General features: G+C 28.0%; 2 protein-coding genes across 3 annotated transcripts in view; one reads left to right on the top strand and one right to left on the bottom strand.

Moving 5' to 3' along the window:
- Positions 1-3,349: 3,349 nt before the first annotated feature.
- On the top strand, positions 3,350-6,882 carry LOC114125601 (uncharacterized). 2 transcript variants are annotated; one of them, XM_050200589.1, is made up of 7 exons: positions 3,350-3,727; positions 3,797-3,923; positions 3,992-4,141; positions 4,918-5,142; positions 5,359-5,536; positions 6,073-6,220; positions 6,291-6,882. In XM_050200589.1, exons 1-7 carry the CDS (start codon positions 3,669-3,671, stop codon positions 6,328-6,330), a joined length of 927 nt encoding a protein of 308 aa, XP_050056546.1. In that variant the 5' UTR covers positions 3,350-3,668; the 3' UTR covers positions 6,331-6,882. The 2 variants fall into 2 exon arrangements, with proteins under 2 accessions (XP_050056546.1, XP_050056545.1); XM_050200588.1 differs by having other exon boundaries at positions 3,352-3,727; positions 5,269-5,536.
- A 6-nt stretch (positions 6,883-6,888) lies between these two features.
- The window catches only part of LOC114125589 (protein sneaky), a 32,480-nt gene continuing 14,660 nt past the window's right edge, over positions 6,889-24,708 (bottom strand). Inside the window, exons 6-13 of the mRNA XM_050200202.1 lie at positions 22,959-23,076; positions 21,679-21,819; positions 20,003-20,154; positions 16,182-16,318; positions 15,900-16,095; positions 10,046-10,289; positions 7,514-7,770; positions 6,889-7,185 (exon numbers count right to left, since the gene is read on the bottom strand). Coding sequence (XP_050056159.1) covers positions 6,889-7,185; positions 7,514-7,770; positions 10,046-10,289; positions 15,900-16,095; positions 16,182-16,318; positions 20,003-20,154; positions 21,679-21,819; positions 22,959-23,076 — 1,542 coding nt within the window. The remainder of the gene's footprint in view (positions 7,186-7,513; positions 7,771-10,045; positions 10,290-15,899; positions 16,096-16,181; positions 16,319-20,002; positions 20,155-21,678; positions 21,820-22,958; positions 23,077-24,708) is intronic.

Below are 24,708 nucleotides of genomic sequence, written 5' to 3'. Positions count from 1 at the left end.
ACATTTCTCATGTTTGACGCCACTCTTCTCGCCCCACCATAAAAAAAACATTATTTTGTTTATCTGAATTAATTTTTCCAACTGGATTCACATCGTTAATTATTACATTTGATAAATGATAAATTCAACAATGTTATTATTAAAATACATATATGTAAGTGTTAAGAGTTTAGACGTTAAGTAATTTTCGTGTTAAATGTAACACATGGTACTGATGATATTATGTTTTGTACTTTTTTTTTTAACTTTCTCATTTTAGTTTCAAAACTATTGATTATTATTTTGTCAACACATATTGGATAACATATTTAGTCTTTTAAACGATGTTTTACAATATATATATAAATAAATAAATTATTAATTAGATAGGTTATGTTTTATAAAAATTGAACTTTTAGTACTAACATACAATTTTAAAATACCTAATTTACCATATTTTAGATCCTTATCGGAGTTATAAATTTATTGATTTTATAATGATATGTGTTTTTGGTTGTTATTTTTCAACTAGGAAGAATTAAAAGATTGATAAGTTTCCGAAAAGAATAACAACTTCACAAAATCCTGAATAATATCCCACTAAAATAAACTAAAAGAAAATAAAACCATTTTTTGTATTTTTATGGTAGAAATTAATATTGTTTCAATAACTTATTTACTACCAAAAGTCAATTTCACATTAAATGTTTTGTTTTTTTTAAAGAATAATATATTCTATTTTATGTATAGTATGATATATAACATTAACTTATTTCTTAGGCAGAACATATGATCAATTTAGGTCTTAGGATACCTATTGTCAATAATGAATGTTTGTATGAAATAGCTATCAGAAAAATTTCATTAATTTTAATAATACATATTCATTTTTTCTTATCTTGAAAATATTTATAAGATAGGTTTTTTTTGTTATGTCTCATATGAATTGTATTTGTTTTAACATTTGCCATAAAATTAAGTTAATTTTATAGAATTTAATATTTTAATTATTATTTTTTGTTTAGTTTTATTTTTTGAATAAGCTCTTAACTATTCTAAGCTGGCTAATAGTTGGACTTCAATAACATTCCATATAAATTTAAAAAAATAATTAGCTACATTTTAACACGCTGTAAAAGTATTCAATTTTTTACTAAAAAAAGTATTTGGTGCTAGTTGCTTACTTTAAAACTTTTTGTTATTATAATCAAAAATATTTAGGTACATAATTTTTTTATAACATTGTACACATAGAAAAAATAGTACTACATAAATAATAATAATGAAACAAATTAAAAATGGTTATTAAAAAGATTTTCTTTTTTAATTTATTGCTAGAAAATCCTAACACATAAATAATTTTATCTGTGCTTCCAACTTGTGTACAGTGGCATATTCGGTCAGTACTACCATCCAAGTCCCCATTGGGTATGTCTAAGTTGGGGCTATAGAACCTTTATTATTACATTTAAAAAACACTGAACATTTTTTTTATTATTGTTTAAATTATATTGAAGTAGAAAATAATTTAATTTAAAATACGAAAAACATTCGTGGCATCACTATTTAATAATATTTTAATGTCTGTGTTTAAGGGGGCACATTTCCTGTAGGCTATAGTTTCATTCTACACCATTGCCTGCGTGGACGGGAGTCTAAGAACGTATCTATTTGAATGGTATGTAGGTACCTATAATTTGTTGAACAAACCAGATTTCAAATTTCAATCATTACAATGTTCAATGTTTACAAATTTATGTGATTGGAACCCCCGAGTCACGAGTTTCGAGTGGTTTAAATATACATTTTTCTATTTGGCTATGAGCCCTCTACACATTCCAGGGCCCCCAGCACAATTGCCGAATATCCGAGTGGGCTAGACCGATACTACTGCTCTTATTAATTTATTCTAGATTATATTCTCGGACATTAGAATAATAGCAATGTCGTTATTTTGAACTAGGTCGTAAATCTGCGGTGGGAATTTAAATATCAGTTTGTGGCATGGTTGTTAGATTAAGCTATGGTCTATATGTCTCTGTGTCCCGTGGCTTGTTTAGATCGTCATATCTCATGAAACGTCAGTGTAAATGAACTTCTCTATCTTATGTGTAAAATATGTAGACACGGTACTGCAGTATTGTATCAATGTGTACTATATAATTTACACACGTCCATAATTTGTTTGTTAAAATCGTTACGTGGCGAGGGAAAGAAACATTTTGCTTTATTCCTATTTCGGAAACTAAATTTTCATTTATTTCAAGATAACTGAATACATAACAATATCGTTTTTCTTTTGAAAAAAAAATACTACGAATAATCGTATGTTTGGCTGTCTATCGTATAACGTTTTGTGATCAAGAGTTAACTATCGAAATTGATTGATATACTTAGTTAATAATGTTACCTTACCATAAGTCTTTGAACTTCGAAATCTAGAAATTCGTGTAATAAAATATTAATTAGTCGTCTAGTATCTATTTTTAAATCGTGACAATTAAAAATATCATAATTCTACGAAAATTATTATCACGGAGTGAACAATATCATTAAAGTAGGTTTTGTCTTGTACAATCATTTTAGTTTTGTACACTTACGCGCTCGAAAATAATAAATTGTGTTCTTTAAATATATATATGCGATATCACTTAGTTAAAAATAGTAGTCCATTTAATAATAATTAATAACTCAATAAGTATTAATAGTTATAAAACTTAAATATTAATATTTGTAAAATAACATTAAATAACAAGTGTTATTATTTTATTTTTAAAAATAATATTATTCAAATATATATTGTTTTGTGTGTACTTACGTAAATAGCCTGAGTAGATATTTGTATGGAAACTTATCTCTTCTACTAAAGTTATACCTTATAGGTACGTCAAATCATATTTAACTCAATGCCTTTTTGTTCCCAGAAAAAAGTTTCAATTACCCGTATTATTTAAGAAAAGTATTTGTCTCGTTTCAATATTCACATTTTACACAAAACATTTGTTTCAAATTTTTTGAACAAATTTTGAATAGTCGTAGCAAAGTCGGCAAAAGGCAAACATATATTATATTTTAAGAAGTGAAAAAAAGGTCAATCAACATAATCATAATTTTAAAATCACTAGTATTTAGTATTTATACGGTTTCAAATTATTTAGTTAAATTATCGTACAGAGGGTGACCTCTGTGTAATGAATATACGAGTTATAAACGCCGCTTTAGTACACCATTAGTGCTATATTTGTTAAAATTCTCTCTCGGGCAACACTGTTGAACATTCCAGTTATCATGGTTTACTTGAATATGATATTTTGTGGGTACCTATTATCTATTATCCACGAATATTAAGATATAATATAATATATATATATACATTTTAGTGTTATTATCTATATCATTTTACATAATACTTATAACAATTATATTTATATAATAGGTATGATTATATTATACATATTATTTTATGTTAATCTATGATTCATCAGCAGAATAGTTAAAATAAACACTAAATGGCCACGATAAGACAACAAATCAAACGGAACACGAGAATACACAAGAACGTCAAGAGCCTAAACTCGAAGGCTAACAGTTTGGTTCTTATTATGTAATGATTTATAGGTAGTTGTTCATATTATAATTCGCATCATTTGCCATTTGTATAAAAAACGATTCGTTGTAACCCTTACATTATGGATTTCGAAAGTGAATTTTTGAAGACTTATAGAATTTTGAAATGGGATGAGTTCACGTGAGTATTCTGTGCAACCAAAATAAGTCGTTGTGGGTCTAAGTTAGGTAATTTTTTTGTTTTGTTTAGTGTGCTGAATAATGACCGTATATCAATCAACGAGAAAATCACTAACAAGGTGATAACTAAACATGAGTTGTTACTGCAGTTTAAAGCAGAGCTGAGTTTGCTTAATGCGTGTAAACACAAAATCAAAGTAATTTTTATTCTTACAATCATAACAAAGTTTTAAATACAGTTGTTAACATTGAATTTTTATCTTAGGACGAGTTGGAACAAGGTTTAGATGTTATTGATACTCAAGTACTTGTCCTCCTAAGCAAACGTGTTATTGAATTGTTTGATCATATGCATGTTCTGTTTTCTATTGATGAGAAGCTGTTATTTTATTTTATCAACTTTTGTCAAGACAATGTAGGTGAAAACATCAATAGTATTTTTCATTTTTAAATTATTTTATTAATGTTATTTTATGTACCTATAATTGGTATATTAAACAGTAATAACTGTTAAGTGTAGCAAATTTGAGTTGAGGTATTAAGTTATTTACTTATAAATAATTGTATAAAGATATAATAATTTCGTTAAATTAGTTTATATATAATTAAAGTTTAATATCATACATTTATACTGTTAGATTAGGTGATAATTTGTCTAAAATGTTAGTATGCTTATTGCTACTTACTAATTATACTTAATATAAATTAATAATGAAGTACTATATTATTGAAAGTGATATAAGTGTACCAGTGTATGACACTGTATGCTTTACAATGCATTAAAAATAAATTGAATTACTTTTTATTTATTATTTAAATTTATTTTATGTAATTATAATTTAAATAAATATCAGTTTAAATATTGATTGATATAATAGATAATCATTAGATAGTGTTAGAACGACCGTTAAGTATTTTAATTTTCAAGTATTGTACTTGTGCTATTTTACTTAGATGTGTCTTATCAATAATATTTTAGTCTTGATAAATTTTAAACACATACTTTTTTAAACTAAATACCAAATCATTATAGTATTGTTAAAACATTATTTTTAGTCATAAAAAAAATGAATCCATTATTTATTTAACATTCAACAAGTTTCAAAAAATGTTATTATTGAATATGACTTGTATTATAATAATATTAATAGCTTCTAACTATATATTATTATTATTATTTTTGTTTTTTAGGTAAGCTACATACATGTAGACCAGCTAGATATTTTATTAGATGCTGTTTTGTGTACAGAAAATAATCAAAAGATTTGGATACGATTATTAAAGCTTTATTTGGAATTAAATAGTTTTGATAAATTGATGACTGTTTTTCAAGAAGGTGTTCGTTCATTAAAAAAAAATTCACTACCTTTATGGAAGATTATAATTCGATTTATGCAAATTAGGCGTCCTGATATGGTATGATAAATTTGTAATATAATATAATTTATATCTGATAGTAGTGGTTATTCTTCTGATATTTAATTATTTAATAGTATATATTTTTAAAATTATGTATACTTATATCAGTCAATATTTTTATAGATTGAAACATTATTTGAAGAAGGCTCAAATATATCATATGAAAATATTTCTTTTTATATCAGAGTTAAATATTTAAAATGGTGTTTACAGTACAAAGACATAGATGCAACTCGTAACCTGTTCAATGAACTAAAAAAGTTAAAGCCACCATGTTATAAATTGTATTTAATAATGATGGCTATTGAATCAGAGACATCAGATTTTGAATTACTGACTGTTAGAAAATTGTATGATGAAGCTTGCATTTTATTTGGCACAGATAACATTGGTAAGGAGTGGTCAATATATTTATTTTTTAGATTAAAATTCATCAAATACTTCCAGCTTTCTCAAAAAACAAATAATAATAATAACACACAAAACTTTATGTAATCTAATTAAAACCTTAAAAAATTTTCAAAAGACATACAAATATGTACAATAATAATTATCAAAATCACCCCTAAAAAATCAAATATAAATGGGAAAATTGTATTATTCATAATTCATTTAATAATATATTTTATACATTTTTAATAGATATTAATAGTAACTAAATGTGTTTGTAGATTTGTGTGAGTTGTGGTTGGTCACCAACAGCATTACCTCTAGGCCTTATGACCTTATTCTTTAATTAATTAAATACACATAACTTAATTAATCTCATGTCAAACTATGGGTTTTTCTCAATGCTAATAATTTATGTAATATTCCTTATGCTCATTGATTATTGCACTACTCATATTATATAGTTAGAATAATTTTATATAAAAATAAGCATAAAGTTGATACAATATATTATAGTAATGTTATATTTTTTTTTAGAAGTATGGCTTGATTATATTCGTTTTGAACAGACTGATGGCTCCCCAAAATTAATGGAAAGTATTTATACTAGAGGTTTATGGAAACTGGAACCGAATTTAAAAAATACTTTCATAGAAGAGTATAATAATATTAAACGTGAATTTATGTTAGTATTATATATAATATTTTTACTATTTTATAGTTATAGAATTTTAATATTTAATTTTTTATTTCAGGAATAGTTTAGGAAAAGAAGTTATAGTCATTGATGATTGAAATATATATTATATATTATAAACAAAAAATGGCGAATTTATTTAGAGATCTCCTTATTTATTTAATTTTTAAATTAATATTATAAGTGGGTCACTTAATAATATTAATACATTTGTATACTTTGGTTTTATTTGGTCATATAAAACAGTTTATTGTATTAGGCAAACAGTGTAGTACAGTGAAACTTCTGTTAATAGTTTACTTTGAAAGACTTCTAAATAAATAAATATGTATAATATGTATGTACAACATCACTTCTGCAAAGTTGCATTTTTTTCTGTTTTCTATAGTTGAACAGTACAAAAGTCTCACTGTACCATTTAGACGTCACAGTTAATGACACAATCTTAAATTTAACAATAGAAGGTTAATGGTATTTTTTTCTTTTATAATGTGTGTAATTGAATAATGTTTTATGTTACTTAATATTTTAAGCACTATTATATTTATAAATATATCATTTTATTTTATTTACATTGTCATAATTGTAATTTGTGCAATACCTATTAAAATAGACGGTTTGATGATAATAAATTATAATTTTTTACCTAACCTAATCTATTCATAATAATCAGTGTCCATGTAACCATCTGCAGTAGTATCTGCATCTATATTATATTCATTATCTTTTTTGATGAACGTGTCTGAACAGGCAAAACAGACTCCAACATCTTTCCAACACTGTTCGCAGTGTATGTAAACACATCCAACTGTGTTGCAACCATACTGTTTGCCTGCCTTTGTTTCTGGTTCGCCACAAATCAGACATTTTCTCCGGCCACATGCAAACCAAACCAGCCAGCCAAACAGTGCCGGAAACTTAAGTCTTAACGTCAGAAAAATGTCAAGGTCTTCCTGAAGAAATAGAAAAAGAAGAAGAAGTAATGGAAAAAAAGATAACGCGAAATATGACGTCCATATCTGTTACAAAGACGACACAATTCTATGGTTATGTTTTTTAGTTTGGTTCTCGACTCTCTTCTTTTAATTACCCCTCAGGAAAGTTCACTAAAATCATCGAAAATATTCATTACGTGATTCGGTTAAATCTTTTAATGCTCTAGAAATTATTCGTTATAAATCGCATTCCCCCCCATTCAGCATTTTGTAGCTCGTCGAACTGTGCCTTCAGTGTTTAAGATACCTACCGTCTCAGTGCAATTTTATTTTATTGTAAACCCACTGATAATTTGTTTTCACGTGCCAATTTTGCCACCTTTTGCTTCATGTATCTAAAGAACGCCGTTCGCTTTCTTAATGTTTCGTTGTACAGGTATAGCACTCGGCGTTTTTCTCTCTTTCGAAAAAATACGGCGCAGATTAGTCGTTTTAATCGGCTCGAGTACCCCGCAAATACGGTCATGAAGAACACCAGCATTAACGTGCCATATATCTTGTGCAGGTAGTACGCATCCAATTTGTGCGGATTCGGGAGACACACTGTATATAAGTAACTAGTAAGTAGACATAAATAATTTTACTCTCACGATAATTCGATGGTGATAGGTACTTACTTTAAATTAAAATAATAAAATATATTTTTTGATGACAAGAGGAGACGCCGGAACGATTTTTTAACTGTGGGAGCAAACATAATTATCATTATTTCTAGTCTTATTAGGATATTATATTCGAGTAGAGGTCAACCGAATTAAATATAATTTACGTTTATTTTATAAAAAAAACTAAGTTAATGTAAAAGTTAAGCTTAAGATTAAGATATATCGTAAAACTACATAAAAAATAAAATTATTTTTTACAAATATTGTTGCTATCGCATGACGAAGTAATGCCATATGCTTATATGCAATGAAACGTATGCTTATAAAGTATAATAGTATATTAGTATTAGAAATATTAGTACCTATATGGGTCTTATGAGTATACATCTGAAAATAAATTCGAGGATTTTATTTTATATTATATAATATTCATTGCCGTTTTTCATGTGCTTATATAGACTTCTGAATTAGGTTTGATAGGTTTTTGGTTTTTTTTCGCGGGGGCCCCCTTAAAACATGACTGTAGGGGTAATTACTTCTACAGTTCTCGTTTTCCGGCGTCTCTGACGACAGATATCATTAAAAAGTAAAAACGTCCAGGATTAAAAGAGGTTTTTTTTTCGATATGGTATGTAAACGTACCTACCATGTTTGCTGTGTTGTAAAGAATACTAATTATAAAATCAATTGTCGATTTATTAAAATAAATTTAAACATCTATAAATAAGTTGTGTAGTTGTGTATTATGAGTGGTCTATATATAAGGCGCTACATCGTGATCGTATTTTTGACCGATATTATTATAGGAATTGTATAATTTATTTTCTTAGCGCATACGCGAAAAAATATTATTTGATTTTGCATCTTATTAAATAATGTATATTTTTAGATTTAGTTGTTAAAATAATTATGTATCGCGCATTTACGGTTTCGTTGGATATTTAACACGATATTATAAATTATAATAATACAGATAATACGTTTGATATGATATATTACACACATAATATGTGGTGTAATGAATAGGTATGACATGAATGTGTCGGCCACCTTAATGACCGTGTATACTTCAAATTACGAGTTATATAGCCTTACTTCTGTACAAATATAGGGACGATCTATACTTAATATGTCTATTGAGATATAAAACTAATTGCGTGCTTAATATTTGTCATCGAATGATGTCTGATTATTAATCCGATCTCTTTACACGCGGTATAAAGTGCATAGGTACCGCGAGTTGGTCTCCATCAAATGCGAGGTCCTACAACTCTGTATGAATAACGACGATCGTTAAAAATTAACAATGACGACGAATAAAATTAGACACTAATTTATAGCTACTAAAATTAAAATCTGTAGATATAGACTACGCTATGATCATGTTTATTTGTTTATACCGTCTACGTGTAGAAATTGTTATAATCTCTAGGTATTGTTTTATACCATCATCTACTCGGCTATTTATTGGCAATCAACCCGTGGTGTGCGATTAATACTGATATATCATACATTTAAAATTAAATTATAGTTATATATTAAGAATAATTTTAAGACATTATTATTATTATTATTATTATGCTACCCCTCATGAATTTCACACACACACACACACACACACACACACACACACACACACACACACACACACACACACACACACACACACACACACACACACACACACACACACACACACACACACACACACACACACACACACACACACACACACACACACACACACACACGTCACATACACGCACAATATTGTTGTTATACTAATTGTAAAAGTCTTAACATGTATTAAATAAGTTTAAAAAAGTAGTTTGCATTGAACTATATCCTCTCAACATTTTTCTAAAATATTGTACGAATTTGACATTTGTTGATATCAAATTTTGATACAATAACGGAATAACATGATAATAATACCAAAAATAATTTAAAAAAATAATTTAGTTTGAACTAGGTACCTTGGTACTAGGTAAAATTTGTTTCTTAAAGATATACATTTTGTACACGTTTACGATCTATGTTTGATATATTAAATAAGTGACGTTCGCGCGTCATTATTCTCAAACATTGTGTAATTATAGTAGCTACTTAGTAAGCACTTTTTGCTCTGAATTTGTGGTTTATGACTGCGGCAATAATATTTTACCTAAATCTTGTGATCTGTAGAGTTTAAGGACATAGGGTATTATACTAACTTTCGTTGCTAAGGTTGACGGTGATGTTTTTCTTGAAATTGAACCTATCCACGACGGACCTGAGCAAATTAGCGATCATTCCGGTGCCTTTGACCTTGATGTACAGGTTGTGGTGGCCAGTCTGGAAGTAATCGATTTTGGCGTGTCTCTTGATTACGTCCAACGCCTCGTAAAACACGACGTCCAATAAAACCAACGACGAGGCAGCGATTATTTCAAACACCAATTTCACTAATGATTTGCACTGAAAAAAGTAATACACGAGGATTATACAGTATTATTATTAATTATAGTATTCAGTAACTACGAGAAGAGTTAGTCTTAGATAAATTTATGTTGGATCACTCAGTCCAATTGAAATTATGTCGTTTTAGTCATTAAAAAAAGTGGATAAGCATGTATATGACTGTATACTGTAGTGCCATAGAGCCCCACATAGAATTCTAGATCGTAAAGATTTAATGGGTCGTATCCCAAGACGAAGAAAGAAAACTGTCGAATACTGGAATGGTGAAGGAATCTGGTAAGTTATCGACCACACGATAGAAGAAGACTGTACCTACAGTATAAGGTGTCATGTGATCACGATAGTTAGTTTATTTTGTTATTAAGTAAATCATTGCAATGGACGAGTAAAAATTGAATTCAATGATAAATCATCGCATAAAAAAAACCCATCTTGAGCGAAGATTGTCTGCCCTTTTTCCCAAGTACCTATATATTACCTATATGGCTATATATTTTATATCACAATAATTATAATTTATTTTATTATTAGTAGGGTTCGGATTTTAAAGCATATGCTTTTTTTTATGTAGGATAGATAGAAATCTAATTTTGATATTTATAAATTCGTTTCACGTCATTCTAATTCCAAATAAACCAATTTACTTTTACTTTTATCGGTTTTTTTTAATGTAAATACTTTTTTCAGTTATTTCAGCTGTAGAATTTTTATAAGTTTATTAATTTATAATGCTACTATAGTAATAACAAAAAAATGAAACGTAAAAACCCAGAATGCGCTATAGGTATCGGATTATTATTGTTTTCGTTATCGGCTTGTTTATTAAATGTATTAAACGTATAGATTATCGATCTACATATTATAGCAAGCAGTACCTATACGGTCAGTATGCCTATAACATCGATATCGACCATTTCAAAATTTAAGATTTAGTGTGGTTATTTGAAAACTCTTGTATGAAGTATGTACCGATCAATTCAGTGGATTTCAGTGGATGTAGAAATTCGTTTTCTATGTATAAAAATATTCGGTCGGACAATATAGAATAAGTTTCACTACTGTAAATCTAGAGAAATACATGGTAATTAATTCTTTTTTTTTAATTTGATTTAATTTTTCAATTTTTTTTATTCATTTTTATAACTCCATGTTAATTTTTGATTGTAATTTTTCAAAACTATTGTGTGCTTTTTTAGTGGCTTATTATGCTTTAAAATCCGAACCCTAAATACTGTAGGTTGAATTAATTTATCCCGAATACATTACATTTATTATATTATTAGTCAAAATATTTTGAACAGTATAATAGTTCATTAAAAGAACAGTTATACGATAAAAATAATTTTAGTAATTAAATTGGTTATAATACAAATTAAAATATTATTATCTGTATCTCCTTTACTAATGTCCAATCTAGATTTTCACTTATACTATTTTCTACGGATATAATAGTGATGAAAGGCGATGATTTTATCGTATTTAGTAATGTTTTTTATCGTATAGATCGTTAAATTTTTAATAATAAGATTAAAAGATTAAACTATATAATTATATTAGAACCTATTACTCTGCCTATTACAAAATAACAATACAACTAGTATTTTTTTTATGGGTCGTTTGGCTGTAGAACCGTTTTATAGTTGGTTGCCATTTCAAAAAGGTTGAAAAACACTTGTCTCTTTAAAAGGCTTTCTGCAGAAACCGCATTTATGTTTGAATGATTTTACTTTATTAAAATAGAACTCGTAAGTGCACTAGTGTGAGTATAAAGTATTAGCTGCTATTAATATTTAATATATATAATACAAACAAATCTATTTATTTATTTAGTATATTGTATAATATTATATATTTATATAATTATTATATAACCTATTAACCTAGTTAAAATAATATTGTACTTAATTAACATTTAATGTTTTTCATAATGTACACAATTGTCATAAATCTATAATCAGTATAATATATTTATAAATATAAATTAAATTTGTAAGTAAAGTAGGATAATAGCAGTTGATTCATAGTTGTTTACATCGAAATGTGTTTAATTTAAAAATAACTAGGTCATAACTTTATTCATAACCTTGTTTGTACAATTGTTATTAATTTTAATAATTAGCTTTAATTTGGATTTAACTATTAAAATATTATTTTATATTTATATTTAATTTAATTAAACTAATTTTATGGCATGAAAACCATTTTTAAATGTCAAAATCATTTAAATTCTACTCTTTTCTTGTAAACACCATTTAAAATGAAAAGTTCCGAGAGGATAATTAAAATATTTACAAATTATTATTAGCATGATAATTTGCATCAAAATACTGTTAATCAAATAGGTAACGGGGTAGTTCAATAGAGGAGGGTAAATATTATAACCAGTCCAATTAGGTAATTAAAAAAACTTCTTGCAAGCACATTTTTTCTTAAATTTTTATAATTTAGAAATTTTTACTCTAATCTTTACAATAAAACTATGTTTATTAATTAACAAATAATTAATAAGTATAAGTAAAAGATATTTTATAAAAATAATTAAAAATCTTATAACGTTTCGGATTATATTAAATGTTATATTATAATATGAAGTCTCTTATATATAGTATTAATGTTTAGCTTGTGAATTCGTTTGATAAATTTATGCTTTTATCAACAAACAACGGATAAAATATCATTTTGTACAAAAGTCTCGAGCGGGGCTTAATATATTATTTGAGTCTTAGATAATCTGCAAGAAGTATCTTCTTTTATGAGAGCTTTCAAGTTATAACAGTCTGCGATTGTAATGTTCAATAGTACAATTTAACGATAAAATTCACTAACATTAATCGTAATTTGTGTACTATATATTTTCAATTCCTATACATGAAACCATATTATAAATATTTATTTATTCCATGAAAATTAAAAAAAAAAAAAGTTAATTACTTAATTTTTAGTTACTACATAAATTGAATTCAGTAGTTATAGTTATAGTGATACAATTATTTATATAATATAATGATATCTTCTATACTTAGATGTTTTTTTTTAACTAACCATCATCATATTATTATGGGATAACGGGAAAGATATTCACGACACCGGTGTAGCTATATTGCCTGTCCTGGACGCCATACCATCATATTCAGTATTCACGTATAATATTATTGAAATTTATTATCGAATAATAATAATAATAATGTCTTATGGTCGACAAGATAATCCGGTATCCTGTTATCTTAATTTATTTTCGGAAAAAGTGACCGTTTGAATTTGAATTTGAATCAATTACATATTATACTACTATTTATAACTTAATTACATGTACATATAATGGTATCTATACAAAAAATTGCATTATTCCTGCATGGATACATTTGATTTGTGGACTGCATTCTATAAATTTCTTGTGATTTGATAAAGGTTTTTGCCATCGTTTTATCGCCTGTTTGCTTTTCTAAGCACACCCCCACCTTTTTTTTTTAATATTATCTCTTACTTATTCGAATCTGACAAGATGTGCCACGGGAATTCGTATACGACGCCGGATAAAAAAGTTTGGAAAATATTTCAAGATGAAAGTAATTTTGTTTTTATAATTTATTGTTATTTCACCTGGTGTGATTGACACGTATAGACGCATATAATTAAATAACACCTATATCATATTATAAATAAGCAGAATGGAACGAACACGAGTCAAATTTCTATATAATATGCAAAAGCTTAGATAGGCACATAAATTATTCTCAGCTTAGATTTGTATTAACGTCGTACGGATGTCATTACTCATTACATTTCGGGTTTTGTTAATTAAACTGGATTGGGTTTGTAACGATGTCACAATAATAACATCATATACTCACGTGTTAGTGCGAGCGTATATAATATTATCCATCACACAAACCCCACCAGAGTTGTATATAACACATATGATTATAGTATTACATAAACGAAGACTCGCAGGATATTATATTTTGGAATAGGTCTAATCCACGGTGAACACCGCGGTAAAATGTCAAACTACGTGTTACTGCATCATCGTCTATGAAAATTGGACTGACTTTTGCAGTGGTAGTTTGGTCTTATGTTATATTAAATGCTATTAGGTTTTTTTTTTTTGAAAAAATAATTACGAAATTAAGTTTAAAGTTGTGTTGTATAATAAGTTTTAGAAAACGGAAAACATTATTTTAAATTTGTTTTGATTGTATGATGGATGTGCATTGAGTAACGTCATATGAAAAAGGCCTGTAAAAATGATTGCAATCGTGCTATCACCGATAAACTTGTACCTAAGATATGTTATAATAGTGTTCTGTTTGTTAATAAAATATCTTGTAATTACAATTAATTAACATATGTCATAAAGAACTGTAGGGGGATGTAAAAAAATAGTTAAAATACATTTTGCATTACCATAAGATTTTGTAGCGAAATCTCTATAGAGATTAATGATAAAGTGATGATGTACCTATCACTTCATTTTATCTTTTTAAACATAAATTTCTATATAGCATATCTCCGTTTGTCTATTCGTTAATTTTCAGTACATCGTTACGATAGACGACATTAAGATATTTATTTTAACCTATTTGTCTGTAGGTTGAATTAAAATTTCTTAATTTTAGTTTTAATATTAATATTTTCAAATTTAAAAAATAAATAAATAGGAATACATTTAACTAAATCAGTTTTTATTTGCCATTTCATCATTACACTTGAAGTTATCGAGATGGCTTTAGTATTATAAAGAATAATAATTACAGATTTTATAATAATTGAAGTTTTAAATTAACATTTTAAGCATATATTAACCATTAAAGAAACGTGAAAACTCCTAAAATGTTATACTTCATATTTAATGATACAAATCTTTTTATGTTTCGACTATAAATTTGATAATTATTTTATCCATAAAAATATTCTGTTTTAGTCTAAACCACATTTTATAAGTAATGTATTTACTTTTATATGAATAAATATTCATATTTCATCAGATTATAATTTACATAAAAAAAAAATTGTTATTTTCATCATTGTTTTTATAAAATTCATTAAAAAAGCGCTTATGAAATTTATTAGCATTTAAATCAGTTAAATATTAATTAATGTGAAAAACTATTATTTATACTATTTTATTGGGTAGGTATTATGATGGTTAATTATGTGGTTTTCGTATATTTTTGTATCCAATTATTTAGTATCTTGATTGGGACTCTTTAGATGAGAAGTATAATAATAAAATCCGATGTAGTCATTCGTTGTTTTTGTCAGCATATCAATTTTAATAATATTATAAAAAAAAAAATCTTGACAACAAAATGATAAAAGATTTTAAAAGAAATCGTAATAAAATATCATACGTATTGCTACGACGGAAAGGACAATATATAGATTGTATGCCAATCAATTTGTTTATGATAAATAGTGAACGCTATCTGATGAATTTACAGTATTTATATCGTATATGAAACTTACAGCTATAAACAATTTCGCGTCGTTCAAATTACACCGCGTTCGAGGCGAAAACTTAGGTCGGTCGGCCGACATTTTACAGACACTACGGTCTGAAAACCACGGCAAGACACAAAAACGGAAATTGGATTTAGGTATACCCACCAGGTGATCACACTCGCGGTTAACCAGCTTGTAGCTCCTCAAGTCGACCGTTTTGCTCTTTTCGATCTTCTTGAGCGGCAGCAACGTGTGCTTGCCAGTCTTTTTCCGCCGGGCGTCGATCTTCCGGTAATACCGCGTCACGTACGCGTTGTCGTGTTCGATGTCCGTTAGGTATTTGTGCATGTAACTCTGACTGCTGCGAACAATAAACGACGACGAATATACAATGATCGCGGACGATCGCGATATCGCAGGCTAGACGGAACTGCAGAGACCACTCACTCTAAGAGTATTTTGAGGAACGAAAAGGCCAGCAGACGTCGTATACACACGAACACAAACTCGGCCGCCCGCCTTTTCTCCCGGAAATCCATCATCATGTCGCGGGTCATGTCGTAAGCGTCCCGATATTGTTCTGGCTGCGTATCGAGAGCGACGGACAAAAAAAAAAATGATTTCGGGTGAGTATAGTAGTTAATCTTCGTGTAAAACGAATAATATTATATATTACTACCGCTCTTATCCCGCATTAAGCCCCGTATTTCTAGTCGCGCATAATACGATAATAACGTCATCACGTTAAACACTATACAGCACGTTCGATACACGCATGTCGCATTAGTATACTATTTTAATAATAATAATAATAATATTTCGGCCGTTAATCACGGGTGTGACACGGCGATCTTAAGACGTCAAACGGTTTTCGAATGACGACGGGTGTGTGTGTGTGTGTGTGCAGGGATTTGCGACAGTTGAGTCGCGGAACGATATTTAGTGCGAAAACACAGGCAGCCGTACTACTCCTAAGCCCCCCCGTTGATGCTGCAGGAGACGCTGTATAAATCTATACGGGCTAATAATTGTTGTCGGTTAGCTGTTTATCACACAGGTCGATAATACGTACGCGCATATCATTATTTCATAGCTACTACGTCATTGAGCATACACGTTTTTAGTAATGTTTTTCGTATAATATGTACAGTAGAAACACATGCGGTTCGCGCATAGCATAGGTATAATCGTTTATTTGCTGTAGCCGCAATGAACTTAACCCGGATAATATAACTCTGTGTGTAAATCGCAGTCGTTTCGTTTATCGGCGAATTGTGCCCGAGAAGATAAGCGACCGGAAAACCACGATGACCTCCGACCGTCGATTGCGATATTCGAAAGCAAAAGCAACTATAATATAGCTCGTCTAACCTACAATAGAATTCGCTTTTTATGTTGTTCAGGAAAATCACTATCTTAAAATATAATAAATTATAAAAACGAAAAAAACGTACAGGTATATTGCGTAGCGCTGTATGCGTATTAAATTACTATTGTATAATTTATTATGGGCAACTCGGCAGTAGGTAGATCCATCTTTTTGAATTACATTTTTTTTTGTCGAATGCTTTTCAACCATAGAAGTCAAATCAATAAGACATATATTACGAAATAGATTTTGTACAACATTATGATGTATAATAAGTACACCGAAATTATTTAACATTTTATTGAAGTGACGAAGAGATGAAATATTATTGGTGTATTTATTCAAATGTATGAGTGTTTATTATATGTGTTCGGCAATATTAACGCGCAATGAGCATTGCAAAAATCTATAGCCTACAAAAATCAGCTAACAATAATCTGATTAATTTTAGCTTTTACATTTTTTAGGCTGTAATAAAAGTTGGTTTTTATTTATTGAGAGTATGATTCTTCTTTCTTAGATATTTGGTGATTATAGAAATTAAAACAAAATGTAATTCATATTATTGTGGCACATTTTTTCATCATTCACTCGTTTTTATGAATAAAATATCCTAACGCGGAAATATCCGTAGTACAAAATAGTTTCCATAACGAAAAAAAAATGGGTTTTTAATCACCAGATGATTTTGACGTTTAGAGGCTCAAAGACGTCAGCTGTCCTTAATTTCATTAAAATTAATTTTGTAATCTCGTATTCTCGTGGCGGACGTATCGACCACAGCAATTTCATCGGTTACTATCTAAATCGGAGATGTAAATTATGCTGTGACAGAAACGGTTCTTTTGGGTTATTGGCGTTTCCAGAATAAGAGCAGATAGACATTTTGAATAAATAATCGCGGTTTTCGAAGTTCGAAAGTTTTCTGTTCAATTCCACTTGCCATTTATTATTTATATACAGGTACATATAAAACAATACTATACGCGTTGCTATATTATGTACCTTACGTACGTACAAGTTGCACCTTATACGTTGTAGTCAATTCGTCTGGCAAATTACGAACGACACAAATGTTTTTCTTTGTCCGACTGTGTATGTCACTATGTGCGACTATATTATACGAGTCAGTGTCCCTGACTGTCTTTCCTACCTACCTAATTCAACAAATTGCACACACATATCGAACTATAAGCGTTGTTATTTATTCGGATTTGGTTTAGACAAAATGTTGACGTCCCTATACGGCTACACGTATATTATATGCGGATAATCCGAAAATGTTGTTTTGTAACAATATTAAGATTGTGTAAAAGAAATATTTTTAAAAAATTTAGAGTTTTTTGAAATCATAAGCATTTTATTTTAAATGGATCATCCTGTATAACCGAGCTCACAACACGACCAATCGTTCGGACGGCTAGCTTAAAATAATCTATTATTTATTATTACTCCCGACTAATGGCGGTTGATCATTTGGGTGAATATAATTATTATTTTTTTTAAATTTATCTAAAAACCTGTTGACTGTTCCGGCGTAAATGGAGTAAACCAAGAACGTTTTAAAAACAATAGTTAATTTGTTAAAATGGGAAGAAAGATTTTGTCCCACAAAACGCACACAATATTATATATCATTATTAATGTCAATTGACCCGGTACACCTGACATTTCGTTCAGACAGTATGTGGAAAGTACACATTTGATGAAATTGTCGGTCTTCCTTGAGGTTTACACAAATATGTAACAAAATTCCCACTCAACACCAGTCCTATACACACTTATATAATTTTATTTAGTCATGTATTACTTTAAAATAAATAAATATATGTATATTATAATAACTAAGGAACGGATTTATATGTAAATGCATATTTTTATTAGAACAAGCAAATATTTAAAATTTGATGAGAAATGTATTTAAATCATTCTTATTAAAATGACCTCTATTTAATTTAAATGATTTACATATTTCACTAATACTTTGTAAATATTTTTAAACATATTTTATCATTTCATCATTTATTTGTTTTCAAGCCATGTTGCAGTGAACGAAAACAGCCACCTATCGGTATATTGTCGTGATTTATATTTAAGAAATTATTTCTGAAACTGAAATTAGATTCTATGGTTATTGGAAATGTTCAGAATATGCAAAATTAAACATTGAACATTAATTTAATTTTCATCTAAATGAATTTTAGTTTTATTGCACTACTGTTACTGTTACAGAAAAAAATCCAGGTTATATTGATTTTAAAACAATCAATGAAGTAATGATTGGTAGACACCCTTTTAAAAATATTAGAATAAAATTATCGCCTTCAAATATACTTCAGTTACAATCCGTTGATGTGGAACGTTCGTTTAGCTATTTCAAAAATATTTTTAAACCGAATAGGCAACATTTAACATTTGATAATTTAAAAGAAATTATAATTATTCAATGAAACATATCATTTTGATATTTTTATAATTATATTGAATGTATTTTTTTTTCATAAATAGGTAAATTGTACTTATACTAAAATAACAATTTTTTCCCCACATATTTTGATGTTTTAGCACATATTTTATAAATTATACTCCTATATTTATGTACGTATATTTTTTTGCATGTTATATTATATAATATAAATCCGTTTCCTTTGTTTAAAAAACGAGTAATCTAGGTACATATATTGGCTATTTGTAGTGATTGTGGTGTACAAGAAGCGTATATTATATGAGGGCAGAAAGTGATTAAAAATGTAATTTATCTAAATCTAAAAAGAACTATAACATATCTCAACGCGCCTCATCTTGACGACGACGTCGCGTATATATAACAGCCGCACCGCGTAAGTCACCTGCGCTATAATATATAGAATTATGGCTTAATCGAATGCGCGAACATTACCATTATTTTCACTTTGTTCAGCTTGTAATTGACTTTTACGTGTAGGAATTCTCGTTTTAATTCGTCCTTGGACTTTGTCAGGTAAACGTATCCTTTACCGAAACCGGAATTTACCGATTTTCCGGAATTGCACACGTCTCCACCGCCAAACACTGCATCGAAATAGTAATACATTAATATGGCGTGGTGTAGGTAGGTATAAAGTAGGTATTTGTTAGATCGTATAATTCGGATCCCCTTTGAATTGTCATCGTTAAGAATTAATGTTAATATTTTTACCTTTAAATATGGTAATAATAGGACAATTCACTCTAGCATTAAAAATGTATTATTATTCTAAATATAAAATATTATGTTTTATTATGCGTTAGTATAACGAAAACAACACAAGTGAGTAAAATATCCGTTTAACACATTTTTAATATAATTAAAATTGTAATACTATATGCTAGGTACTAGCATATATTATTATCTGACGCTTGTGTTATGTAATAGATACTTTTAAAAATTATTATTTATATAATGAAGTAGGTAAGTGTGTACTTAATTATTAAAAAAAGAAACATTATTTTTATACTACACAAATATTCTATCCAGGCGTATTATATTAGTAGGTATTTATTACATTTATTCATGACAACATAAAATACTTTTTTTAGTATAATTTATTAGGTCTTAACTCTTACGTATGTACCTATATGAAGTAAACAATAGTCATACTTGTACTTGAAGATGACAAAAAACAAAATAAAGTAGTTATTGAGTATTTGACTTACTCATTTTAAAAACTTTCTGGATAGTAACCCATAGTAATGTCATTATTATGGTAGGGATTTATCATTTCCATCAAAACATCTTGGTTTTGAAAAAAAGGTATAATATATTGAATCCAATAGTTATTGACTTTACCGGCTAATGTTCATATATTATCATTAATTTTATTCCACCGAGTCTTAAATTCATATAATCCAGCCATAAATTATGGATGTATTAAAACTTTACTGAATTGTTTATTACAATAATTAGTTTATAACTCGAGTCACAATATTAAATTTATTAATGTATACTACATATTATGTTTTAATTTATAATTTATATTAATATAGTAATAATATATAATGTATAATTTATTTATAAAACTACTATCATAATTTATTTGTATAAAAATATTAGTGTACCTAGTTTATTAATTTAATTAAAATATATATAATATATACATTGATATCCTTGATGTTTTTAGGTTAACATGTTATGAATAGTTCCAAATCTAAATGTTTGTAGGTACAATAGTCAATAATACAATCGTTACCATCTGCATCGTGTTGTTTTGGACTCAAAAATGTAATAACATTTTTAAAGTATAGGTACCTATTATAGCTATCCCCGTACACTTTATTGTCCGTACAAAATTCATTAGTGTTAAATTTGATTGCCAAATGCTAACATTAAGTGTAACGCTTATGGATAAATAATATTTATGATTTTCGAATTTGGTGTATAAATAATTAACAACTTGGTTTTTCATTAATTTATAGAATCAGAAATTAGGTTTAAAGCCTGCTCTTGATATTGTAATTATGACTCGGTTTTGTGTTTTTAAATCGCGATGTACGATTTTAACGGGATAACCTATAAGGATAGAAAAAAGGACGAAGATTTTCCAAAGTGTTACTCACGTGGTGCGAGATTGCAAACGAAAGTGATTTGCATTGGCCAGCACAGGGCCCAGTTTACGGACCAGTGTACAGAGTTCGTGCAACTGTCGTAACTGTTCTGAAACGCTGCCTTGCACTTCTCATCCGCCCGGTTGATGATGCCTGTAAACGATATTAAATAATACTCGTAATAATAACAATCACAATTACGATTAGAGGACGTAAATCGATAATTAGTTAACGTTCATTGAACCTTTTGTTAATCAACATAGCTAGCTTGACTCGCACTTTTCTAAAGAAAACGATTCCAATCGATAAACAAAATGTATATATAAAAGTATTAGATACGATAAACATCGAATTACGGCTATACAGATGTTTTCTAGCCACCTGCACTGACCAGGTCGATAGCCAACGAAGAAGAATCACTCGGACGTCAGCGGGGAAAAATTCGAAAAACAATTTAATAGTCACGTGTCACGCTAACAAAAAATGTGTATCTGCACAGTTTGTTCCAGTGGAAATATTGTAACGATGTACAGTTAGCATGCAATTTTCGAAAATTAATAATTGGTTTTTTTTTTTTTTTTTAAATATTAGGTTACGAATGCGTTGAAAACTATCGACGAGTGACGACCAATAGCTTGACTTTTGATGTTATCCGTTAGGGCATGCCGTCGTGTGGATATAATTCGATGTGTACATTTAAAAGTTTGCTTTTTCTTTCCTATACCATTTTCAACTATACTCTAAATTGTTATTTTGCGGATAGATCGTATATTTTGCTAAAATATATTATATAAATAATTTCTATTTGCTTTTTTTACACACTCGTAGATACCAGTATTGTATACTATCGTGTTTGTTCGTTTCTAAGAAAATTTAATTTAAAGTAATGTTTCAAACTTTAAAATTCGAATACTTTACTCGCGCTTTTATGTTATAGTACACGACAATTTTTTTTATCGACTCGGCGCAATGATATATTTATTGTTTATTGTTTTCAGTTTAACGTCTTAAAACTCTTACTATTGTTAGTTTTTTATATTGCTACTTTTAAACTGCTGTTAGGACGACAATTTATTATATAGTTTGCAACCCTCATTTTATATCGAATAAAAAAGTAATCAAAGTACATTAAGATATCGAATTTTTATTCCTCGACTATTTCGTATAAATCATAATATTGGACCTATTTTCGTTTAACACGTGAAATATACCTACATGGATTTGTGTGTTCCGCGATTCTAGTATAAACGTCATATCACCGCAAAATTAATCTGTATAATATGTTTACTAACCTTTGCACTTTCTGCGTAATTTATTTCTGTATTTAATTTCCACTTCGCTCGGTTCCGGTATCTTGTACATATTTTTGGTACGCTCGGACGATTTTGCACTGTACATTTTTGATGGTCTCTAAAACAACAATGCAACAATGAGCTACTACCGAGCTTGAGTCAAACGCAATGTAACATTTAATTAAGTTTCGTTTGAAAGCAGTTAGATCGCAACTCAATCTGTTTGTGATATATTGTATCAAATCAGGAAATGAGCACATACGTTCAAAGCATAAGTTGTATGCTTTAAATTTACGTACATAGACTGTAGATTGGATACGAACCTAAGGTTAGAAGAGTAAATAGATATAGAGCTTGTAATATAAAAAATATTATTATGAATGTTAGTTTTTTAAATTGAAGATAAATACAATAATATTATACAAAAATATAATAATAATTTGTTGGATATACCCGTGAAACAAAAAAAAAAAATAATAGGTTAAAATATAATAATATTTTACATCCAATTTTTTACCACACATTACTGTGGGTCACGATGTCTTTATTTTTGATCTCTATACAGCAAGGTACACACTAGACAGAGATTTGAGTCTAAGAGGAGAGATTGGTTCGAAATGCGAGTTAACTAAAACAATATCGAAAATTCCAAAAAAAAAAGTCTAGGGTATACTCGTATATGATAATATATCGTATGAATTAAGTCCAAATTCAAATTGTTTAGATTTAGATTTTTTATCAATAATGCTGTATACAATCTGAATTAAGAATTTATTTCAAACTTAAATATCATTAAAAAAAAATAATGGATTCAAGTAAAAAGTTTCATGTTTTAAAACAAAAATATCTTAGCACTATCCTTAATAATAATAATGTTATTTAATATACGTAATATTTAAATGGGTACCTAATTTAATGTTTTTATAAAGAACAATTATTATATTATAATACTCGTATATGTATATATTGTACACCTATAGTATATCTATAGATTTATTTAATACCAAAGTTATTTTAATAGCTACTTAACAGTTGATGTATTCGTATATTTTTAAATGAAATAAAAAAAAAATATAATTATATGGAAATTTCAGTTTTTGCTTCTCCTGAAAAATTAAAATACGGAGTTGCCTTTCAGGTACAGAATACTTACAGATATAGTAATAATGTTGTATTCATAGCAGGTTAAATGTGGAATGTTGACGTGAGATCAGTGACAAAATGTTGCTGGCGTTTGTGTCAGTTAGATTTTGAGTAATGGAATTTCGTTTTATAGTATTAATAATACGCCGTAATGTTTTTATTTAATCAAATAAAATACGCCAACGCGAAACTATAAATATTTTTAATTTTAATTTTTAATAGTGTAGAAAAACGCGAGGATTTTTGTTTGAAATTCGTAACTCGTTGTAAATAAAATATTTAATTAAAAATAAAAAGTACCTCTACACGTCATTGTCGTAAGTTTATACTTTAATAATGGTATATGCATTTACGATATTTTGAAATTATATTCACAAACATAATGTAAACATATGATTCGTAGACCTGGATAACTCGCTAAAGTTATGTACCTATAAACAACTTTATTATATCTGTATGCGTATATATACATAATATACATTACACATATTGTATAATCGTTAATCAATAAATTATTCTGATGCCGAATCTCACTTTTTGATTTAAAATTATAAAATCTGTTATAATATTAATACGTTAAAACTAAAAACACAACAGCTGCTCAAGT

Source organism: Aphis gossypii, chromosome 2 (assembly GCF_020184175.1).
Source record: "Aphis gossypii isolate Hap1 chromosome 2, ASM2018417v2, whole genome shotgun sequence".
Classification (NCBI taxonomy): domain Eukaryota; kingdom Metazoa; phylum Arthropoda; class Insecta; order Hemiptera; family Aphididae; genus Aphis; species Aphis gossypii.
Note: the sequence above shows the minus strand (reverse complement) of the source record. Positions and strands in the feature narration are given on the sequence as shown.